The sequence below is a fragment of the Sinocyclocheilus grahami genome, unplaced genomic scaffold, assembly GCF_001515645.1.
Source record: "Sinocyclocheilus grahami isolate Dianchi unplaced genomic scaffold, SAMN03320097.WGS_v1.1 scaffold900.1, whole genome shotgun sequence".
Lineage (NCBI taxonomy): Eukaryota > Metazoa > Chordata > Actinopteri > Cypriniformes > Cyprinidae > Sinocyclocheilus > Sinocyclocheilus grahami.
The window spans coordinates 326949-344660 of NW_015506079.1; the positions used below are offsets into that span (position 1 = coordinate 326949).

The window sequence follows — 17712 nt, forward strand, 5'->3', positions numbered from 1 at the left end:
GAAGAGAGGGGCGGAGAGCTCATTAACATTTAAAGCAACATGGACTATAATGGCTTGATAAAAACAGAGCTGATTTTGACAGGTTTAAAAAGGTGTTTTTTACACTAACATTGAGAAATTTTAACCAAAGTATGTTATAGACTTTTAATTAAGACTCTAAAGAATCATATCAACTTGTGCAAAATGAGCATCCGATGACCCCTTTAAATGTGTGCAGCCTTCGTAGGATGCAGCCTTCCGTTTGAGAGGCACCCATAGATAAGTTTGTTGAACTGAAAAAGCCTCTGAATGAGGAGTTGATTCCCCTTGATGGGATTGATTCCAACCTTTGGAATCGACTCTCGGTTCCCAACGGCTCGGAATCGATTCTTTTTGGAATCGATTCCCAGCCCTAGCTTTTCTCTCACAACTCTCGTAATTACGGCTTCTAGCGAGCATGAAGGTAGTGAATGGTGCTTCTCAAACGGAAGGCTGCATCCTAAAATTCAGATGATCTCAGTATGACTAGTTTTCTTTCGGTTTATTTTCATGAATTTAAAGGGGTCATCGGAGGCAAAATTCACTTTTCAAGTTGGTTGAACATAAATGTATGTTGGAAGTGTGTGTACACATCCATCCTATAATTATAAAAATCCATTCAGTGTTTTTTTTTTTAAATCCCTATTTTAAAATCCCCTTTCTCAAACCAGGCTGTTCTGAGATTCCTGTCAGAATGACGTAGTTCTGTACAGGCCCCTCCCACGATAGTTGATTGACAGTAGTGTTTCATCACAGACTGGACTGGTGTCTTACCTTAGACCCACCCTGAGTGAGCTGTCATCAGTCCGCCATTGTGTTGACTCTGGTGCAGGGGAAGACACGATGTCTCTGATTAAGCGATTGAGGTGCTTTATTGTTGGATGTAATAATGAATATAGCAATCGTCATTTACTCCCGACATCTGAGCTGCTGAAGACGCAGAGGATTAACGTTACTTTCGCTTTGAAGTGAATGCGCCACTCCCGATCAGCGTAAATGCATTGTTCGCTCGAATCATTCGTGATCCAGCCTCATCTACAGAAGAAGTGAGTATAAGGGTTTTTTATGAATCTTTGCAAATCACCTTTCCTAATAATGCGCTAATTAGCAAGTTTCACGATGAATGCGGCTAAAGTAAACAGTCTCTCTGAGAGCAGCTCAGAAGAGAGGGGCGGAGAGCTCATTAACATTTAAAGCAACATGGACTATAATGGCTTGATAAAAACAGAGCTGATTTTGACAGGTTTAAAAAGGTGTTTTTTACACTAACATTGAGAAATTTTAACCAAAGTATGTTATAGACTTTTAATTAAGACTCTAAAGAATCATATCAACTTGTGCAAAATGAGCATCCGATGACCCCTTTAAATGTGTGCAGCCTTCGTAGGATGCAGCCTTCCGTTTGAGAGGCACCCATAGATAAGTTTGTTGAACTGAAAAAGCCTCTGAATGAGGAGTTGATTCCCCTTGATGGGATTGATTCCAACCTTTGGAATCGACTCTCGGTTCCCAACGGCTCGGAATCGATTCTTTTTGGAATCGATTCCCAGCCCTAGCGTGGCATAAAAAAGACTTGCGTAGCATATAATGGTTACAGTAACTTGGGACGATGTCAAATAAGAGTTCTGTGCGGACCACAAACACCCCCGACTGGGTTAGAGGTGTGGCTGAATCCATATTCAGAAAGGTGCGGAAAACAAATTACGTGTTCTACGCATTCTAAAGGGACATAGTTAGCCGCTTGCTAACGGTAGCCTGTTACTTTACAGTACATAACATTTCACTTACCACAAAAACAGAGTAGGGTAGGTTGACTGATAGGATGATGGCGAATGATTTGCAGATACTGAGCACCACTGACAAACATCTAATATTGTAAAATGTGTGGTAAGTACTGCCGAGTGCTGCTCCGTATGTGTGATCGCGAATCTCGCAAGTGAAAGTAAAAACAAGCGCGCATTCAAAAGCGATTTAAATGCCCCGCATATTAATAACGGCTCCCTGATGCCCACAGTTTATATACAGTATAATTACCCAACGATATAATTGCAACAGAATATATTGAAGTATATTTTTCCTCCCATCTCGTATCTATTCCCTTTAGGGGTTCCATTTTTTAAAATGGAAATGTCCTAGCCTTATGAGCAGTTAATTTATGCTAATCGACAGTTATTTTAATAAGTGCCGTCATTCGGTTGTGTTTATTATATTAATATGTTTCAGCACGTTACAATCATTATATGGCTTGAGTTAAGGTAGCCTTATCTTATGAATTAAACAGTTTATCATACAGATTGAAAGTGTGAATGCCGTCTCTTTCCCCCTCTCTCAGGTGTTTGTGCGTGCATGTGGGGGAGGGGTGTGATTTAAAAATAATAATCGAATAATACCCTGCGATTTTCAAATATAATTTTTGCTTGGAATGCCCATCCCTAGTTTAAATCTACAATAATAAATAAAAACATTACTCACGTCAGTGTGTTGAGTGTACAGTGTTTATCCTGCAGTAGAGCAGAGATCTGATTCACTCGTGTGTCTCCTAGCTTCTGTTCACTCAGATTCAGCTCTCTCAGGAGTAACGGGTTTTTACCCACAATTCCAGTCACATACTGACATGCTTCATCTGCAGCAGGACCCAAAAACCTGGAGATAGAGGAAGTACATTGATATTACTTGTTTTATTATGATTTGTTTTCAAAAGCTTGTATTTGAGCTTTTAGTAATTTCAAAGCTTTTAAAACGTCCTTTTGACGGTTTAATAAAACTGTTTTAAAACACTTTATAATTTTAAAACTCACCTCAGTATTTTCAGTGAATACCATCGACTTTGGAGTAAATCACTGAGCTGCTTCACTCCTGATTGTCCAGGATCATTTCCTGTGAGATCCAGCTCTATCAGGTGTGAAGGGTTTGATCTCAGCGCTGAAGCCAGAGCTATATAACCTTCTTCAGTGATACTGCAGTCTGAAAGTCTACAGAAGAGGTTTTATTATTATTTAAATGTATTATTTATTTTAATAATAATAATAATTAAAAATTATTTTATATAAAAAAGGCAAATGCATTCTATTTCTTCTTGTGGTCAGAGAACAAAAACATAATTCACCATCTGACAGAAGCATGTATTTTCCTTTTCTTTAGTTTACTAATTACTACAGTATTTTAACTTTGATCAAAAGAGAATGGTATTATTAAAATTAAACAACGGTTCATTGAACTCACCTGAGATTCTCCAGTTTGCAGTTTTTATCTTCTAATTCGAGTTTCTTCACTCCTGAATCCTGCAGATTATTGTTGCTCATGTCAAGCTCTTTCAGACTGGAGTTTGATCTCAGGACTGTAGCGAGAGCTGAACAGCTTTCCTCTGTTAGACCACACTTACGCAGACTAAAATATTAAACATGAGAGAGAGAATTTATAAACAAAGTACTTGATGCAAATATTAAAATATTACTAAAGATGAATGTGTTTGGCCAGTGTAAGACTTAATTTCCTTTAGATTTTAAATGCATAAAAATAAATTAAAATAATACTCACTGAAGTGTGCTGAGTTTACAGTGTTTATCCTGCAGTAGAGGAACAAGCCGATTCATCTTAGAGTCACCTAATTTACATCCACTCAGATTCAGTTCTCTCAGGAGTAGCAGGTTTTTACCCACAATTCCAGTCACATACTGACAGGCTTCATCTGCAGCAGGACTCAAAAACCTGCAGAAGAGAAGATGAAGCAGGATTCAATTTAAAAAAACTTCCAATAGAAAAAAATATATAATAAAATGGGTAATCTTAAATATACATAGATGCAACATATTGGATTACTGAAATAATTTTTCTATAAAAATAATTTGCCAGCATATCATTCATTTCATTATTTTTTATTTATTTATTTTTAACCACATCTCACCTCAGTGTCTTCAGCTGACAGTTTGGATCCTGTAGTAAATCACTGAGCTGCTTCACTCCTGATTGTCCAGGATCATTTCCTGTGAGATCCAGCTCTATCAGGTGTGAAGGGTTTGATCTCAGAGCTGAAGCCAGAGATTTATAACCTTCTTCTGTGATACTACAGTTTGAGAGTCTAGAACCGAAATGTTATTGTTAACACTTTACAATACGCTAGGAATGTCCTGAACAATATTAACCTATAAACAGGAAACCGTTTTAGAATTGTGTTCCTTGTTCAAATGAACTTAAAAATATTTAAAAACACCTCATGACTGAATATAGAGGCAAACAAAAGGTCTACACCATCATGTCAGCCTTTTGTCTGTTGTCATACAACTTACCTCAGTATCTCCAATTCACACGTTATATTCCTCAGTCCATTGCAGAGCAGCTTCACTCCTGAATCCTGCAGATTATTATTGTTCATGTTCAGTTCTTTCAGATTGGTATCTGATTCAAGAACCGCAGCCAAAGCTGAACAGCTTTTGTCTGTTAAGTTACAATCATTTAACCTACAAAAAAAAAAAAATAATAATATATTAATTTAATTAACTTCAATTTCCATTACTGCATTCTTTAAAAGACAAAAAAAATGTTATACTTTTGAAATATACTTACATTTGGTATATGACTAGGAATCCCTATAGATAAGTAAATTATTGTATTTTTCTGATGAGAGCAAAACATTAATATTAAATGACTTACAGAGCTCTTTTGGAGGATTTAATGACTGACGATAATTTAATGAGACAACCATCTGATTTCCTGAATTTCTGAAGCTCAAACTCCTCCAGCTCGTCCTCTGATGTCAACAACACAAAGGCCACAGCAGACCACTGGGCAGGAGAAAGATCAGCAGATGAGAGACTTCCTTTGCTAAGGTGAGTCTGAATATCTTTCACTAGAGTTTGGTCGTTCAGTTCATTCAGACAGTAGAACAGATTGATGGATCTCTCTGGAGACAGATTAGCTTCAAATTTCTGCTTGATGTACTGAACTATTTCCTTTTTGCTCTGGTCATTTCTATTTTGCTGTGTCAACAGACCTCGTAAGAGTAGCCGATTGGATTGGAGTGACAGACCAAGAAGGAAGCGAAGGAAAAGGTCCAGGTGTCCATTGTCACTCTCAAGTGCCTTGTCCACTGCAGTCTTGAGCAAATCAATCATGGTGTCATTTTTGTTTTCCTGTTCTGTATAGTCTTGAACAAACACACTTTTCTTGTTGATGTCTAGAAAAAGATGTGCATAATGGGCTGCAATAAACTCTTGAATGCTCAAGTGAACAAAACAGTACGTGGTACCAAGAATGATCCCTGTTTCCTCCTTAAAGATCTGGGTACACATGCTTGAATACACTGATGCTTTAGAGACGTCAATACCACAGGCTTCCAGATCTGTGTCATAAAAGAGCAGATTGTTTCTTTGCAGCTGATGAAATGCCAGTTTCCCCAGTGAGAGGATGGTGTCTTTATCCCAGGAAACATCTGGTGTGTATTCTCCATCATACTTCCGTCTGCTCTGCTGGATCTGAAAGCGGAGAAAGTGTGTGTACATTTGTGTCAGAGTCTTGGGAGTGTCTTCAGTGTTTGATTCCTGCAGTGTTTTGGAGGCGTCATCAGCCTGATTGTTCTTCAGATTTCTTCTCTCCTCTAAAATGTTCTGGAGAACAGTGGCTGAAATCCAGCAGAAGACTGGGATGTGGCACATAATAAAGAGACTCTTTGATTTTTTAACGTGATCAGTGATTTCTTTGGCCAGATTTTCATCTGTGAATCTTTTTCTGAAGTACTCCTCCTTTTGTGCATCATTGAATCCTCTGACCTCTGTTACCCGGTCAATACATTCGGGAGGAATCTTACTGGCAGCTGCTGGTCTGGTGGTGATCCAGATGAGAGCAGAAGGAAGCAGATTTCCCTTGATGAGGTTTGTGAGGAGAACATCCAGAGAGGCTGGTGACGATACATCAGACCATGTCTCATTACCGTCAAAGTTCAGAGGAAGACGACATTCATCCAAACCATCAAGAATGAACAGGACTTCAAAGTCATTTCTTCTTGTAAGATTCAGTCCTTTTGTCTCTGGAAAAAACTCATTTAGAAGACCCATCAAGCTTTGCGTTTTTTTCTCCTTTAAGTTCATCTCTCTGAATGGAAGTGGAAATATGAAGCTGATATCTTGATTTTCTTTTCCTTCAGCCCAATCCAGAACAAACTTTTGCACAGACATGGTTTTTCCAATGCCAGCAACTCCTTTTGTCAGTACAGTTCTGATCTTTTTGTCTTGTTCAGGTGCTTCAAACAAATTTGTGCATTCAACCTGTATCTCTTGTGATTCATGACGCCTGGAAGCAACTTCAATCTGTCTTACCTCATGTTCAGTATTGACTTGTTCACTACAACCCTGAGTGATATAGAGATCTGTGTAGATGTTATTCAGAAGCATAGAATCGCCTTGCTTTGCAATTCCTTCAAAGACACATTGATACTTCTTCTTTAGGCTACATTTTAGCTGATGAATGAAGAATAGCTCATCTAAACAACAGAATAAAAATACAGATATGTTTTATGTTCTTCCCTACATTTATAAGTGACAATATGGCAAATGGTGGGTATCTTACCTTCTAGAGTGTCAGCAGCTTCAGCTTGCTTCATCTCTCTCAAGAAGTAGAGTGTGAGATCGAGAGCTGCTTCTTTGATACTGCATCTGTTCTCATTAAAGTTCTTCACAAAGTTTTGTGTGTTCTCTTTTTGTAATAGTTTCTTAAAATTTTCCAGCTCATTTTTCAGAAATTGTATTATTTCCTTCTCAAGATCCTACAAACAAAGCCAAAAAAGAAGACATAACAACAATAACTTATATTTAGAAATATAAAACCTTAAGAAAATATGATTTTCTACCTGGAAGATCCACATAATATTGTCTATAAAATTCTTGTGGTTCTTGTGAGTCTGGGAGTTTGAATCTAATGTCTCATACTGAAGTCTGTAAGCAAATAAAGAAAAGAAAATATTGTGTATTCAGGATAAACTATCACAAAAATCTCTTGTAAATATTTTTAGCAAAGAGAAAAGGAAAGCATTAGTTGTGAGTACTGTGATAAATATTTTAAAGTCAAATATATATATTCAAAAAGGTTCATAATAAGTATTTACTGTTTTCACAGTCTATGTGTGACCAAAAATAAGAAACACATGAAATACCTTTTGGTTGATGTTTTTTTCTCACTGAAGTTTGGCATGTCACCTTTTGAGCGTTCACTCTTCACAGACACAGAGCTGAACACATGTGACCCTGATCTTACACTGACAAACAAACAAAACAATATATTGGTAGATGATGTTTTTTTTCTCACTGATGTAGCATTTAAACTAACCAGACACACAATTGTTCATTAGATTTAACATATAATCACAGACCCCCTCACCTATCTAAAGGCCCCGATATACTTCAAACGAAATCAAAGAACGAACTGAAATGACATAATTTCGAACAAAATCAGGCCGAAACGAAGTTCGTTTTGGCAGTTCGGAACAGCTCACCAAAGCGAACTTTTTGGGAGAGTTCGTTTTGGCTCCTAAACATCTTTGAGCTACCATTGGTCCGTGACGATTACGCAGTCGGTGGGTGTGTTCTGGAACTCCGCCTTCTTTGACATGCAATTTCCATGTTTCACATATGGCGATACCCTTTTCAAGAGATCGTCAAACAGCACGGCGCACATTCTGAAGTATGAAAAATGCACTTCCTCATCTGTGCTCTGCATTTGCTGAATAAAACGGGCAAACTCGCCATCATTCTTTCTGTTTTCATTAAGTGGACGCACATACCATCCACGATGCTTGTTCTCGTTCTTTTTATTTGCCATTGAATAGATCAATGCTACTGCCAGATGTTTATGAAACTGTTCTTCTCTCATAGCCGCCATCCTTGTTGTGTTTAGGGGGTACACGCGGGCGGCGTGACACATGTTTACAACCTTGAATGTTTTCTCTGACACCCCCGAATGTTCGAAAACAGTATACCGTTGCTTAGCCTTTTCAAACTTCTTTTTGCCCTCAAATGAAAAACGGAAAATAACTTTGTTTGAAGTATATCGGGGCCTTAAGTGACTGGGTGCTGAGATGTCTGCGAACTACCCACCAGGCCCCAGGTTACTATGGCAACTAGGACACCTCAGCCAGACCAGATAAACTTTACGACCTAATGGCATATTGAGAGTTCTCCCTCTCACCACCTTTATCCAAAGGAAAGACTCATAATGCCCATAAAAATGACTCTTCTCTAATTAATTCATATATATATATAAAAAAAACTTTCCTTGAAGGAACACATATCCTCAGGTCATGGTGTACTTAATTACTGTTCTTTTATAAAACGGATAGTTCCTTGATTCTGATTGGTTGAGCAGCATTCAAAGCTGTAGTAAATTACTCTACAAACATACACCTTTGTTTAGGTCTGTGTGTTGCTCGGCAACCACTTTGTTGGAACCACAACCATTTCTGAGGAACTGCATTGTTTGGCAGAAGGATAATGTTTTTATTAATATCACTATTCATTACATTTTATTTGCTTTGTTTTATTTTGTGAAATCTTGCTACATATATGAAATAACCATTTTATAAAAGCAATAAGCCCCATGAAGCCGTGGTTTATAGTGAATTTATAACAGCTAAGGGGGTTTTAACAACAACGGCCCTTAGCTGCTATAAATTCACTGTAAACCACGGCTTCATGGGGCTTATTGCTTTCGTATATTGTCTTTTGTATTGTATACTGTTTTATGCATGTGTTATGATAGATCACTAGTAAGAAAACTCTCCAAATCACCACCGAGTCAGATTAACATCTTTGGAGCTCATCACTATTCAGACCCGGAAGAACATGATCGCGATTCCAACACCACCAATGCTTCAAACCATCAAGACTTTCATCCGAGACTGCATTCGGACGCTCGTTCAATGACCAAGGCAATGCAAGTATAATACATTTAACTAAATGAAACAGAGGTTTAGTATAAGCTGTAGACACCGTTGTAAAACGGTGCTGATGGTTTCACTCAGGTGGTTAACTGACTCTTTTCAGAGCTTCACTCCCTGTTTCTCTAATGGCTTTATTCATCTAGCCTGTCTTGCCCTTCCCCCATATATGAGTGATTGTGTGTTTGTTTGTTTACATTAGTTATGTGTTAGTGCTTAGTTAATTAAACTTTTGTACACAAATTACATGAGTTTCTGATTCTGTCACTGCTTGTAAATTAATTGTCCCTTTCACGATTCCAATCTAGCTACATGCTCTAATGCAATAGTACTGTAAGAAAGTGATTTTCTGTGGCCAAGAAAATATAATTTCTTAGGATCTGATATGAAATTACACTGAATGTTCGCTGGACGAATAGATTAGTTGATGGCAATTTAATTCTGCTACAGTTACTACTAGCAGCTGATATAAATAATTGTAATTTATCATAATTAATTGTAATTATTTATATGCATTTGTCTTTTGACCTAATTTGCTACACTGAAGTTCGGCATGTCACCTTTTGAATGGTCACTTTTCACAGACACAGAGATGAAAACATCTGAATCTGATCTTTCACTGATGACACAAAGAACAGAGATGGAAAAAGTAAAACATTTTACTACAGCAGATACTTCAGTCTCATTTAAAAAGTGTTAAATGTTGAAAATGGTAATTAAATGCAGTATAGCTGTGCATCTGTCCTGTCTGACTATGGACAGACCCTGTGCAATTGAATAACTCCTGATCAAATTTTAATATATATTTTTAAATAAACAATACATCATGCACATTTCAACAATGTTTTTTGCTTTAATAATAGTTATTAGGAATTTCTTAAGCAAACTTCAACAACATAAAGGCAGATGCACAGCTGATGATGCTTTAAAGAAACGCTTGGGTGATCAAGGATATTCCAATATTTAAATATTTTTCCTTCAATTCCTCCATCCACATTTTCTTTTCTTGCATCCTTCCCTCTCATCCTAAGAGGGTGGAGCTCAGACGCAAGGAAAGGAAATAAGGATGCACAAATAAGAAATGAAAAGCATACATCGTGTTCATTTATTTATTGTTCTTTTCAGTCAGGTTATATCACATATACCACAGTGGAGAAATAATGTAATGCTATAATGTACAACACATGAAATACCTTTTGGTAGATGATGTTTTTTTCTCACTGAAGTTTGGCATGTCCCCTTTTGAACGCTCACTCTTCACAGACACAGAGCTGAACACATGTGAGCCTGATCTGTGCTTTTATCATGTTTTTTTAGCTTTTGCTTTTCAGCCACTGCTTTTTGCCATTACTTTTGCGTTCTTCGAGCGCCGTTCCAGCGTGCTTTGGCCTGCACGCCCGCTGCTACTTGGCCACGATGAGAAGAAAACCATCTAGTCTCGTTACTTCTATTCTTCTACTTTAATTTATTTTATTTTCCGTTGAGAGTTTCATGTTCTGAATTAAGTTTTAAGTTAAGTTTAAGTTTTTCTTTCATTGGCTCCCTTAGGATAAATTTGTCTTAGGCAACCGGGAGAGCAGATCAAACATACAAAAAAAAAAGTTGTTTTTGCCACAACTCTGTGTCTCCGAGTTCACCTCGAGTCTGTGACTGACCGCTTCAAAACTTCAACCAGCCCACAACTTTGACTCCCTTAGGATAAATTTGTCTTAGGCAACCGGGAGAGCAGATCAAACATACAAAAAAAAAAGTTGTTTTTGCCACAACTCTGTGTCTCCGAGTTCACCTCGAGTCTGTGACTGACCGCTTCAAAACTTCAACCAGCCCACAACTCCGCATCTTCAGCCAACGCCCAACCATTGGCTTCCCAAGAGGTCACTTCAATGACTACTGAACTTCCAGTCAATCAGCAACCTCGGGGAAACCCCCTTTTCTGCAAGACTACAACAAAGGGAACCCCCCTACACAGGCAACGCAAGTACCTCCAGATTATAGCTGAACTGGTGCATTTAATATAAATTAACCTCACTGAGGAACTCAATTCGAGGGTTAATTAAGTGATTGATGATTGTTCAGGTCTAGGCAATTGCACATCTTGCTGTAAACTTGGGATTTCACATTTTCATTCTCTTAAACTCATTATTTCCTCACTTTCTCCCTTCCTGCAACTTGTATGAATGTGTGAGTTCATGTGTTTATGTGTTAGGTTAGTTTATACTGTCTTAGATTTATCCAATAAAGTCTTATTCATCTTGAAAAGAGAAGTATCTTGTGTTTTGTGCTTACAAGTTAATGTCTTAAACTGCCGATCTTGTTACTGTGCTAATAAATAGTGTTTTCACTATACTTTGGATATTAATATCCATTGCAGAATTTATGTTATACGGCTCAGTCAATGAATCGCTGGCCGACTCCGTGATCAGCCGTAAAAACGTGATTCTGTCCAAATTCCCTATAAAATCTTAAATGATTCCCTTTGAGCTAAATTGACCTGTTTCCCTTACACCTCTTTGATGCTCTTGGCCCAAAAGAAGCATCACATCCACTCCCTAACACAGATTACACCTCCCTTCCTGGGTAGGTGCCCAGTGGCGGTGAAGCCCTGCCTTAGGTTGCCCCCCACTGGCCAAAGGAGAATCTTACCGGTCATTGGGTCGACACCTCATGCACACTGGTTACAACTCCGTTTAATTTGAGCAAAATTATCATAGGGTTTTTTATTATCACAGGGCTTGTTTAAATTTGGAAAATGTTTCTAGGGTTTAGAAGAGATAATCGAGAACCATCACAACCAATGGGAACGTCCAACATTGATCATTGAACTATCTGCAATTTGACGTTTCACCATAGAACACATACAGCATAATATAATGCATTGACACATAATTAGGAAGATACAAAAACAAACAGCAGTTTTAAAAGTTATATCCCAAATCAAACCAGAGTATGCAATAACTAAATCTCCATCATGCATTTGTTTAGTTAAAGCCTTATCCTTTTCATCAAGACCTTGTTGAGCTTTAACAATATGATTATCTTTCCTTTGCATCAAAGACATTAGCATATCATCCAGTTTTGGTAACTCAAAATCAAATTCAGGGATCTCTTCTACAAAGCCCAAATTGAGTGGTGTTAACTTATGGAAAATGATAATTTCCTCTTTGAAAAGCGTTTACGGAAACTTACCAGCCAACACTTCCTCCAAAATACGGGTTATTTCCTCGAGTTTAATGGAGGCAAATTGTGCACAGTATACTTGTTTCTGCAAAGTCTTGAAAGCTTTTTTAGTTTGTTGAGCTATAATGGAGAGGGCAAATGCAATCCTGTACAGTTTCTCTTTCTTCACTTAGTCCCTCTTGCAGATTCAGCTCAAAAGGGAAATATTTATGACTAATTATAACTGGTTATGATTAATAATAAATATTTAGATTAGATCTTAGAATTAACTGTAGCAGAATCAATATTACAATTATTTAATCTGTCTGAGAAGAGATAATCGAGAACCATCACAACAAATGGGAACGTCCAACATTGATCATTGAACTATCTGCAATTTGACGTTTCACCATAGAACACATACAGCATAATATAATGCATTGACACATAATTAGGAAGATACAAAAACAAACAGCAGTTTTAAAAGTTATATCCCAAATCAAACCAGAGTATGCAATAACTAAATCTCCATCATGCATTTGTTTAGTTAAAGCCTTATCCTTTTCATCAAGACCTTGTTGAGCTTTAACAATATGATTATCTTTCCTTTGCATCAAAGACATTAGCATATCATCCAGTTTTGGTAACTCAAAATCAAATTCAGGGATCTCTTCTACAAAGCCCAAATTGAGTGGTGTTAACTTATGGAAAATGATAATTTCCTCTTTGAAAAGCGTTGACGGAAACTTACCAGCCAACACTTCCTCCAAAATACGGGTTATTTCCTCGAGTTTAATGGAGGCAAATTGTGCACAGTATACTTGTTTCTGCAAAGTCTTGAAAGCTTTTTTAGTTTGTTGAGCTATAATGGAGAGGGCAAATGTAATCCTGTACAGTTTCTCTTTCTTCACTTAGTCCCTCTTGCAGATATGCATCTGTCTGCAGAACCTGTTGCCCAACAAGAACTTTGAGTTTAAGTTCCTTAGCACTGATCCAGTTGGATATGCCTAAACCTGTTCCAGTAGCTCCAAGCATGCTGTCAACAAATCCTAACAGCTTCCATCCGGAAGAGATTCTCTCTGAGCGATCCTTTGAGTGTTCTCTTGACAGCTGATCTGTGGGTGAGCTGGTAACAACTGATCCATGGTATCTCAGGAACGCCGTTGTCAAAAGATCCTTCTACATCTCTGTCACACTCACCCCTCGGCATCGCTCATCCAGTTCTGGAGACCATGCTGTCAGATTTACTAGAACTGGAACGTGGATCCATTGGATGTTGTTGATCAGCACCCCTCGATATGGTTTCATCATCACGCCAGAAGGGGGTGCTGGTTGCAGTTCTGGGCACTCTTGCATCATCATCATCGGCAGGACCACTGTCAGGACCCATGGCCACATCTTTATATCTCTTGGTTAAGAAGTTATGAAAAACACATGCAAACAAAAAGAATGACCCCCCACCCCCTTTTTTATTATTATTTGTTCTTTCACATAACACAGCAAACAATATACTGATAAACAAAATGAAAACCCACACACACACTTTTATTTATACACTATACATTTTTCTATACACAATGCTCTGTAGGATTGTCTTCTGAATGTTTGTAGGATTTCATTTGATCAATGTGGAACCATTTCTTCACCTGTTTTCTGTTTTTAGTCTTATGACAGATCTTGTAGACTGTATCTCCACATTTATCAATCACTTTGTATGGTCCCACCCAGTTAGCGGTCCATGGACCCTCATGGTGGTAGTTCTTTACCATGACCTCATCACCAAGCTCGAATTTATGATCATGCACATCCTGATCATAATACATCTTGTTGTATTTTTGACTGAGTCCAATTTGTTGAGCCGCTTGGTAATACATAGCTGGTAAAGAGCTACACAGATGCTTGAGATATGTTTCAGTCGTCCACCCTTCAATCATAGGCTTGGGGACTTCAAAGAGAATGTGTTCAGGTAATCTCATTTTCCTTCCTGTCATTAATTCATGGGGGCTGTAACCTGTGCTTTTGTGAACAATTCCCCTAACTGACATTAATATACTTGGAAGGTTTTGAGCCCAATTGGGACCATTCTCTAACACCATTTTTTTCAAAGCTGTCTTCAATGTTCTGTTAAATCTTTCTACCCCTCCTGAAGATTGTGGGTGTTGTGCTATGTGAAGCCGATGCTTTATTCCCAGCATTTTTGCAAGGTCTGTAAGAATTTTTCCTGTGAAATGGGTGCCTCTATCACTTTCCAAACTCAAGACCAAACTCTACAAAAAATTTGCCCTCAAAGTACTCGTGCTGTGGCAGAAGCTGTATCAGATTTGATTGGGAATGCCTCAATCCATTTGCTGAATGTGTCAACAACCACTAATATATACCTGTATCCACCTTTTGCTGCAGGTAAAGGACCAATATAATCAATCTGAAGGTTTGTCCAGGGGCCTTCAGCAAGACACGTAGGTCTTAAGGAGCCCTTCTTTTTAACCCCTGATGGATTCAATTGAGCACACGTTAAACAATTTGCACAGTAATCTTTCACATCCTTATCCATACTTGGCCACCAGAACATATTGACTATTCTGTCTTTCACCTTGGTTGCACCTAAGTGTCCCCCCTGATTGTGGATATGATACAAAATATCATTCCGCAATTTAGTAGGTGGAACCCATACTACAGTTTCACCATTTCTGTACAGTAATATGTTATCATGTACAATTAGCTGTGCATCATGTTGGGCAAATGGATCAACAATCTTTTGTTCAATTTTCTTCAGTCTGATTGCTTCTGTTATTAGGGGGTCACTCTGTTGAGCACGTTTCGGGTTTACTGGTTCTCTAATGTTGATAGCAGTGATTTATTCTTGCTCTGTGCTACCTGAAAATGTTACTCTTTCCACAGCAGCTTTCTTTGCTAACTCATCAACAATTACATTTTCATCGCCATGCTTGTCTGTCCCTTTCTTCTGGTGTGCTTTGACTTTCAACAAAGCAATCTTATGGGTTTTATTCTTTGCAGCTGACCACAAAGCCTGAATTGGACCACAATGAATCAAAGGTTGACCATCTGCACTAATAAAACCCCTTTTCTGCCAAATCGGTAGATATTCTGTAAGAGAATTAACTACAAAGGCAGAATCTGAAAAGATATTCAAATCTGAATCTGGAATTACCTCTAGCGTTTGTAGCACTGCTGTCACCTCTGCTTTCTGAGCTGAAAAATGAGGTGGACATTTATACAGAAAATGTCCTCTGTCAGAATGGATAGCGAAACCTGTATGATATTGCTTTGACTGAGTCCAATATGATATTATATGATAATAATACATTTTCTCTTATTAAATTCAGATAAGACAGAGATATTACTTATTGGACCAAAAGACAGTACACAGAATCTCTTGGATTACAATTTGCAACTAGACGGATGTACTGTTACTTCCTCTACAGTCAAAAATCTGGGTGTTATATTAGATAGCAACTTGTCTTTTGAAAATCATATTTCCCATGTTACAAAAACAGCATTCTTCCATCTTAGAAACATTGCCAAGTTACGAAACATGATACCTGTTTCTGATGCAGAAAAGCTAGTTCATGCATTCATGACCTCTAGACAGGACTATTGTAATGCACTGCTAGGTGGTTGTCCTGCATCTTCAATAAACAAGCTACAGATAGTCCAAAATGCAGCGGCTAGAGTCCTTACCAGGTCAAGAAAATATGATCATATTACCCCAATTTTACAGTCTCTGCACTGGCTACCTATTAAGTCCTGTATCAGTTACAAAATATTATTACTTGCCTATAAGGACCTTAACGGGTTAGCTCCTGCATACCTAACTAGTCTTCTACCACGCTACAATCCATCACGCTCCCTAAGGTCACAAAACTCTGGACTTTTGGTAGTACCTAGGATAGCAAAGTCCACTAAAGGAGGTAGAGCTTTTTCGCATTTGGCTCCCAAACTCTGGAATAGCCTTCCTGATACCGTTCGGGGTTCAGACACACTCTCTCTGTTTAAATCTAGATTAAAGACACATCTCTTTGGCCAAGCATTCAAATAATGCATCTCATAATCTTGAACTGCAGTTATATCTGATCAAATGCACATTATTATTCTTTAGTTTGGGTTAAACAAATCAATTTTAATTGGTTGGAACAGCAGCTATGCTCATTATGTCTCTATTTGTTTCTCTGTTTCTGCTGGGATTAACATCCCGTGGTAACTAGGATTCACACAAGCTTCAGTCTGGATCCAGAACACATGAGAAGAGATGATGCAACCCCTCAGAGGACCTCAGATGATGCCAACCCTGAAGCTCCTTCAATTGCTTTTACCTCAAATACACTTTCAGGGGGGCGGGTGCGTTCATCTTCACAAGTGTGTGGTGTACCTTCATATAGGAGTGTTCGGGGAAGCATTGAGTTGAGCTTGTATACAGTTTTAACATTTTTAGACCCGAAGTCTAACGTCCACTTGCCTAGTCTGGCGCTGGACACTCCCTTCACCTTCCCGTTTAAAAGAAGCTGCAGAGGTGTGTGCGGAGTATGCAGTGTTACTTAATTGAAACCATAAATGTATTCAAAATGTGACATTATCCAATGGACGGACAGCAGGTGTCTTGTACAGGAGTCAAAAGCTTTTTCAACTGGGGAAAGTACTCGAGAAGCATAAGCAATAGGATGCAGATTTTCCTGAACTTCTTGAAGGAGGATGGCTGAAAGAGCCTCCTCCGTTGCAGCTGTCTGCAAAATAAATAGCTGTGTTCTGTCTGGGTTGCTCAAGGCTGGAGCTTCAATCAGTGCCACTTAAAATTTTTCAAAAGCTGTCTGATGATCGGGACCCCAATCTAAAGAATCATTTTTTTTCTTTTTTCCTGAAAGAAGAGTGTTCAGAGGTTTTGCAATATCTGCGAAGCCTTCAATGAATTCTCTACAAAATCCCACTATGCCTAAAAATTACCTCAAAGATGTTTTTTTTTGCTCTACAACATGCTATTAATCAATGCATGCTGATGAACTTTTATCGTAGTTTATAGTTATATGGTAACGAAAGTAGTTAACACTCAACCTGTTCTTTTTCATCAGTAGTATTATTTGTGATTTGAATTTTGTGAACGGGAGTTCCTCTTTTGCCATGTTATAAGCCGGGCTTCAGATGCTTTCACTTTCGATTTCACAATCTTGTCAGGTTTTACAATAAAATATAATTGTCTGTTTAGCTTACATCTATACACCTTTCACCTTTTAAGACCAAAAAAAAAGGTGTGGCGAGTCAGCGTCGGCAACCTCATCTTTGCACCCAACACTGACTCAGAAAGCACTAGCTTATTAATAAATAATTAAAATGTCTTCTTTTCCCCCGACACGTTCATAATCACTTTGCCGGTGCTTTGAGGCAATCGCTTTATGCGCGAGCTTGAGTGTGGAATAGGCTCTAGCCTAATACGTCTGCCTATAGCCTATATTGAAGTATGGTTAATATATTATTATATTAATCAATTTAATATAACGTGCAACTAGTTGACTAGAAAAATCTTTAGTAGAGGGCAGGCCTACTTAGCACAAGGAAGCTCTCCATTTTTAAAATAAAATGCTATAGCCTAATGACATTACGAAAAG

At 38.1% G+C, this 17712-nt stretch overlaps 1 protein-coding gene across 1 annotated transcript in view; it reads right to left on the reverse strand.

Annotated features, from left to right (window-relative positions):
• Positions 1 to 17712, reverse strand: part of LOC107563976 (uncharacterized) — a 121970-nt gene that overhangs the window by 17295 nt on the left and 86963 nt on the right. The window contains exons 55-59 of the mRNA XM_016248939.1: positions 3923 to 4096; positions 3556 to 3726; positions 3241 to 3405; positions 2841 to 2990; positions 2491 to 2676 (exon numbers count right to left, since the gene is read on the reverse strand). Of these exons, the coding sequence (XP_016104425.1) occupies positions 2491 to 2676; positions 2841 to 2990; positions 3241 to 3405; positions 3556 to 3726; positions 3923 to 4096 (846 nt within the window). The remainder of the gene's footprint in view (positions 1 to 2490; positions 2677 to 2840; positions 2991 to 3240; positions 3406 to 3555; positions 3727 to 3922; positions 4097 to 17712) is intronic.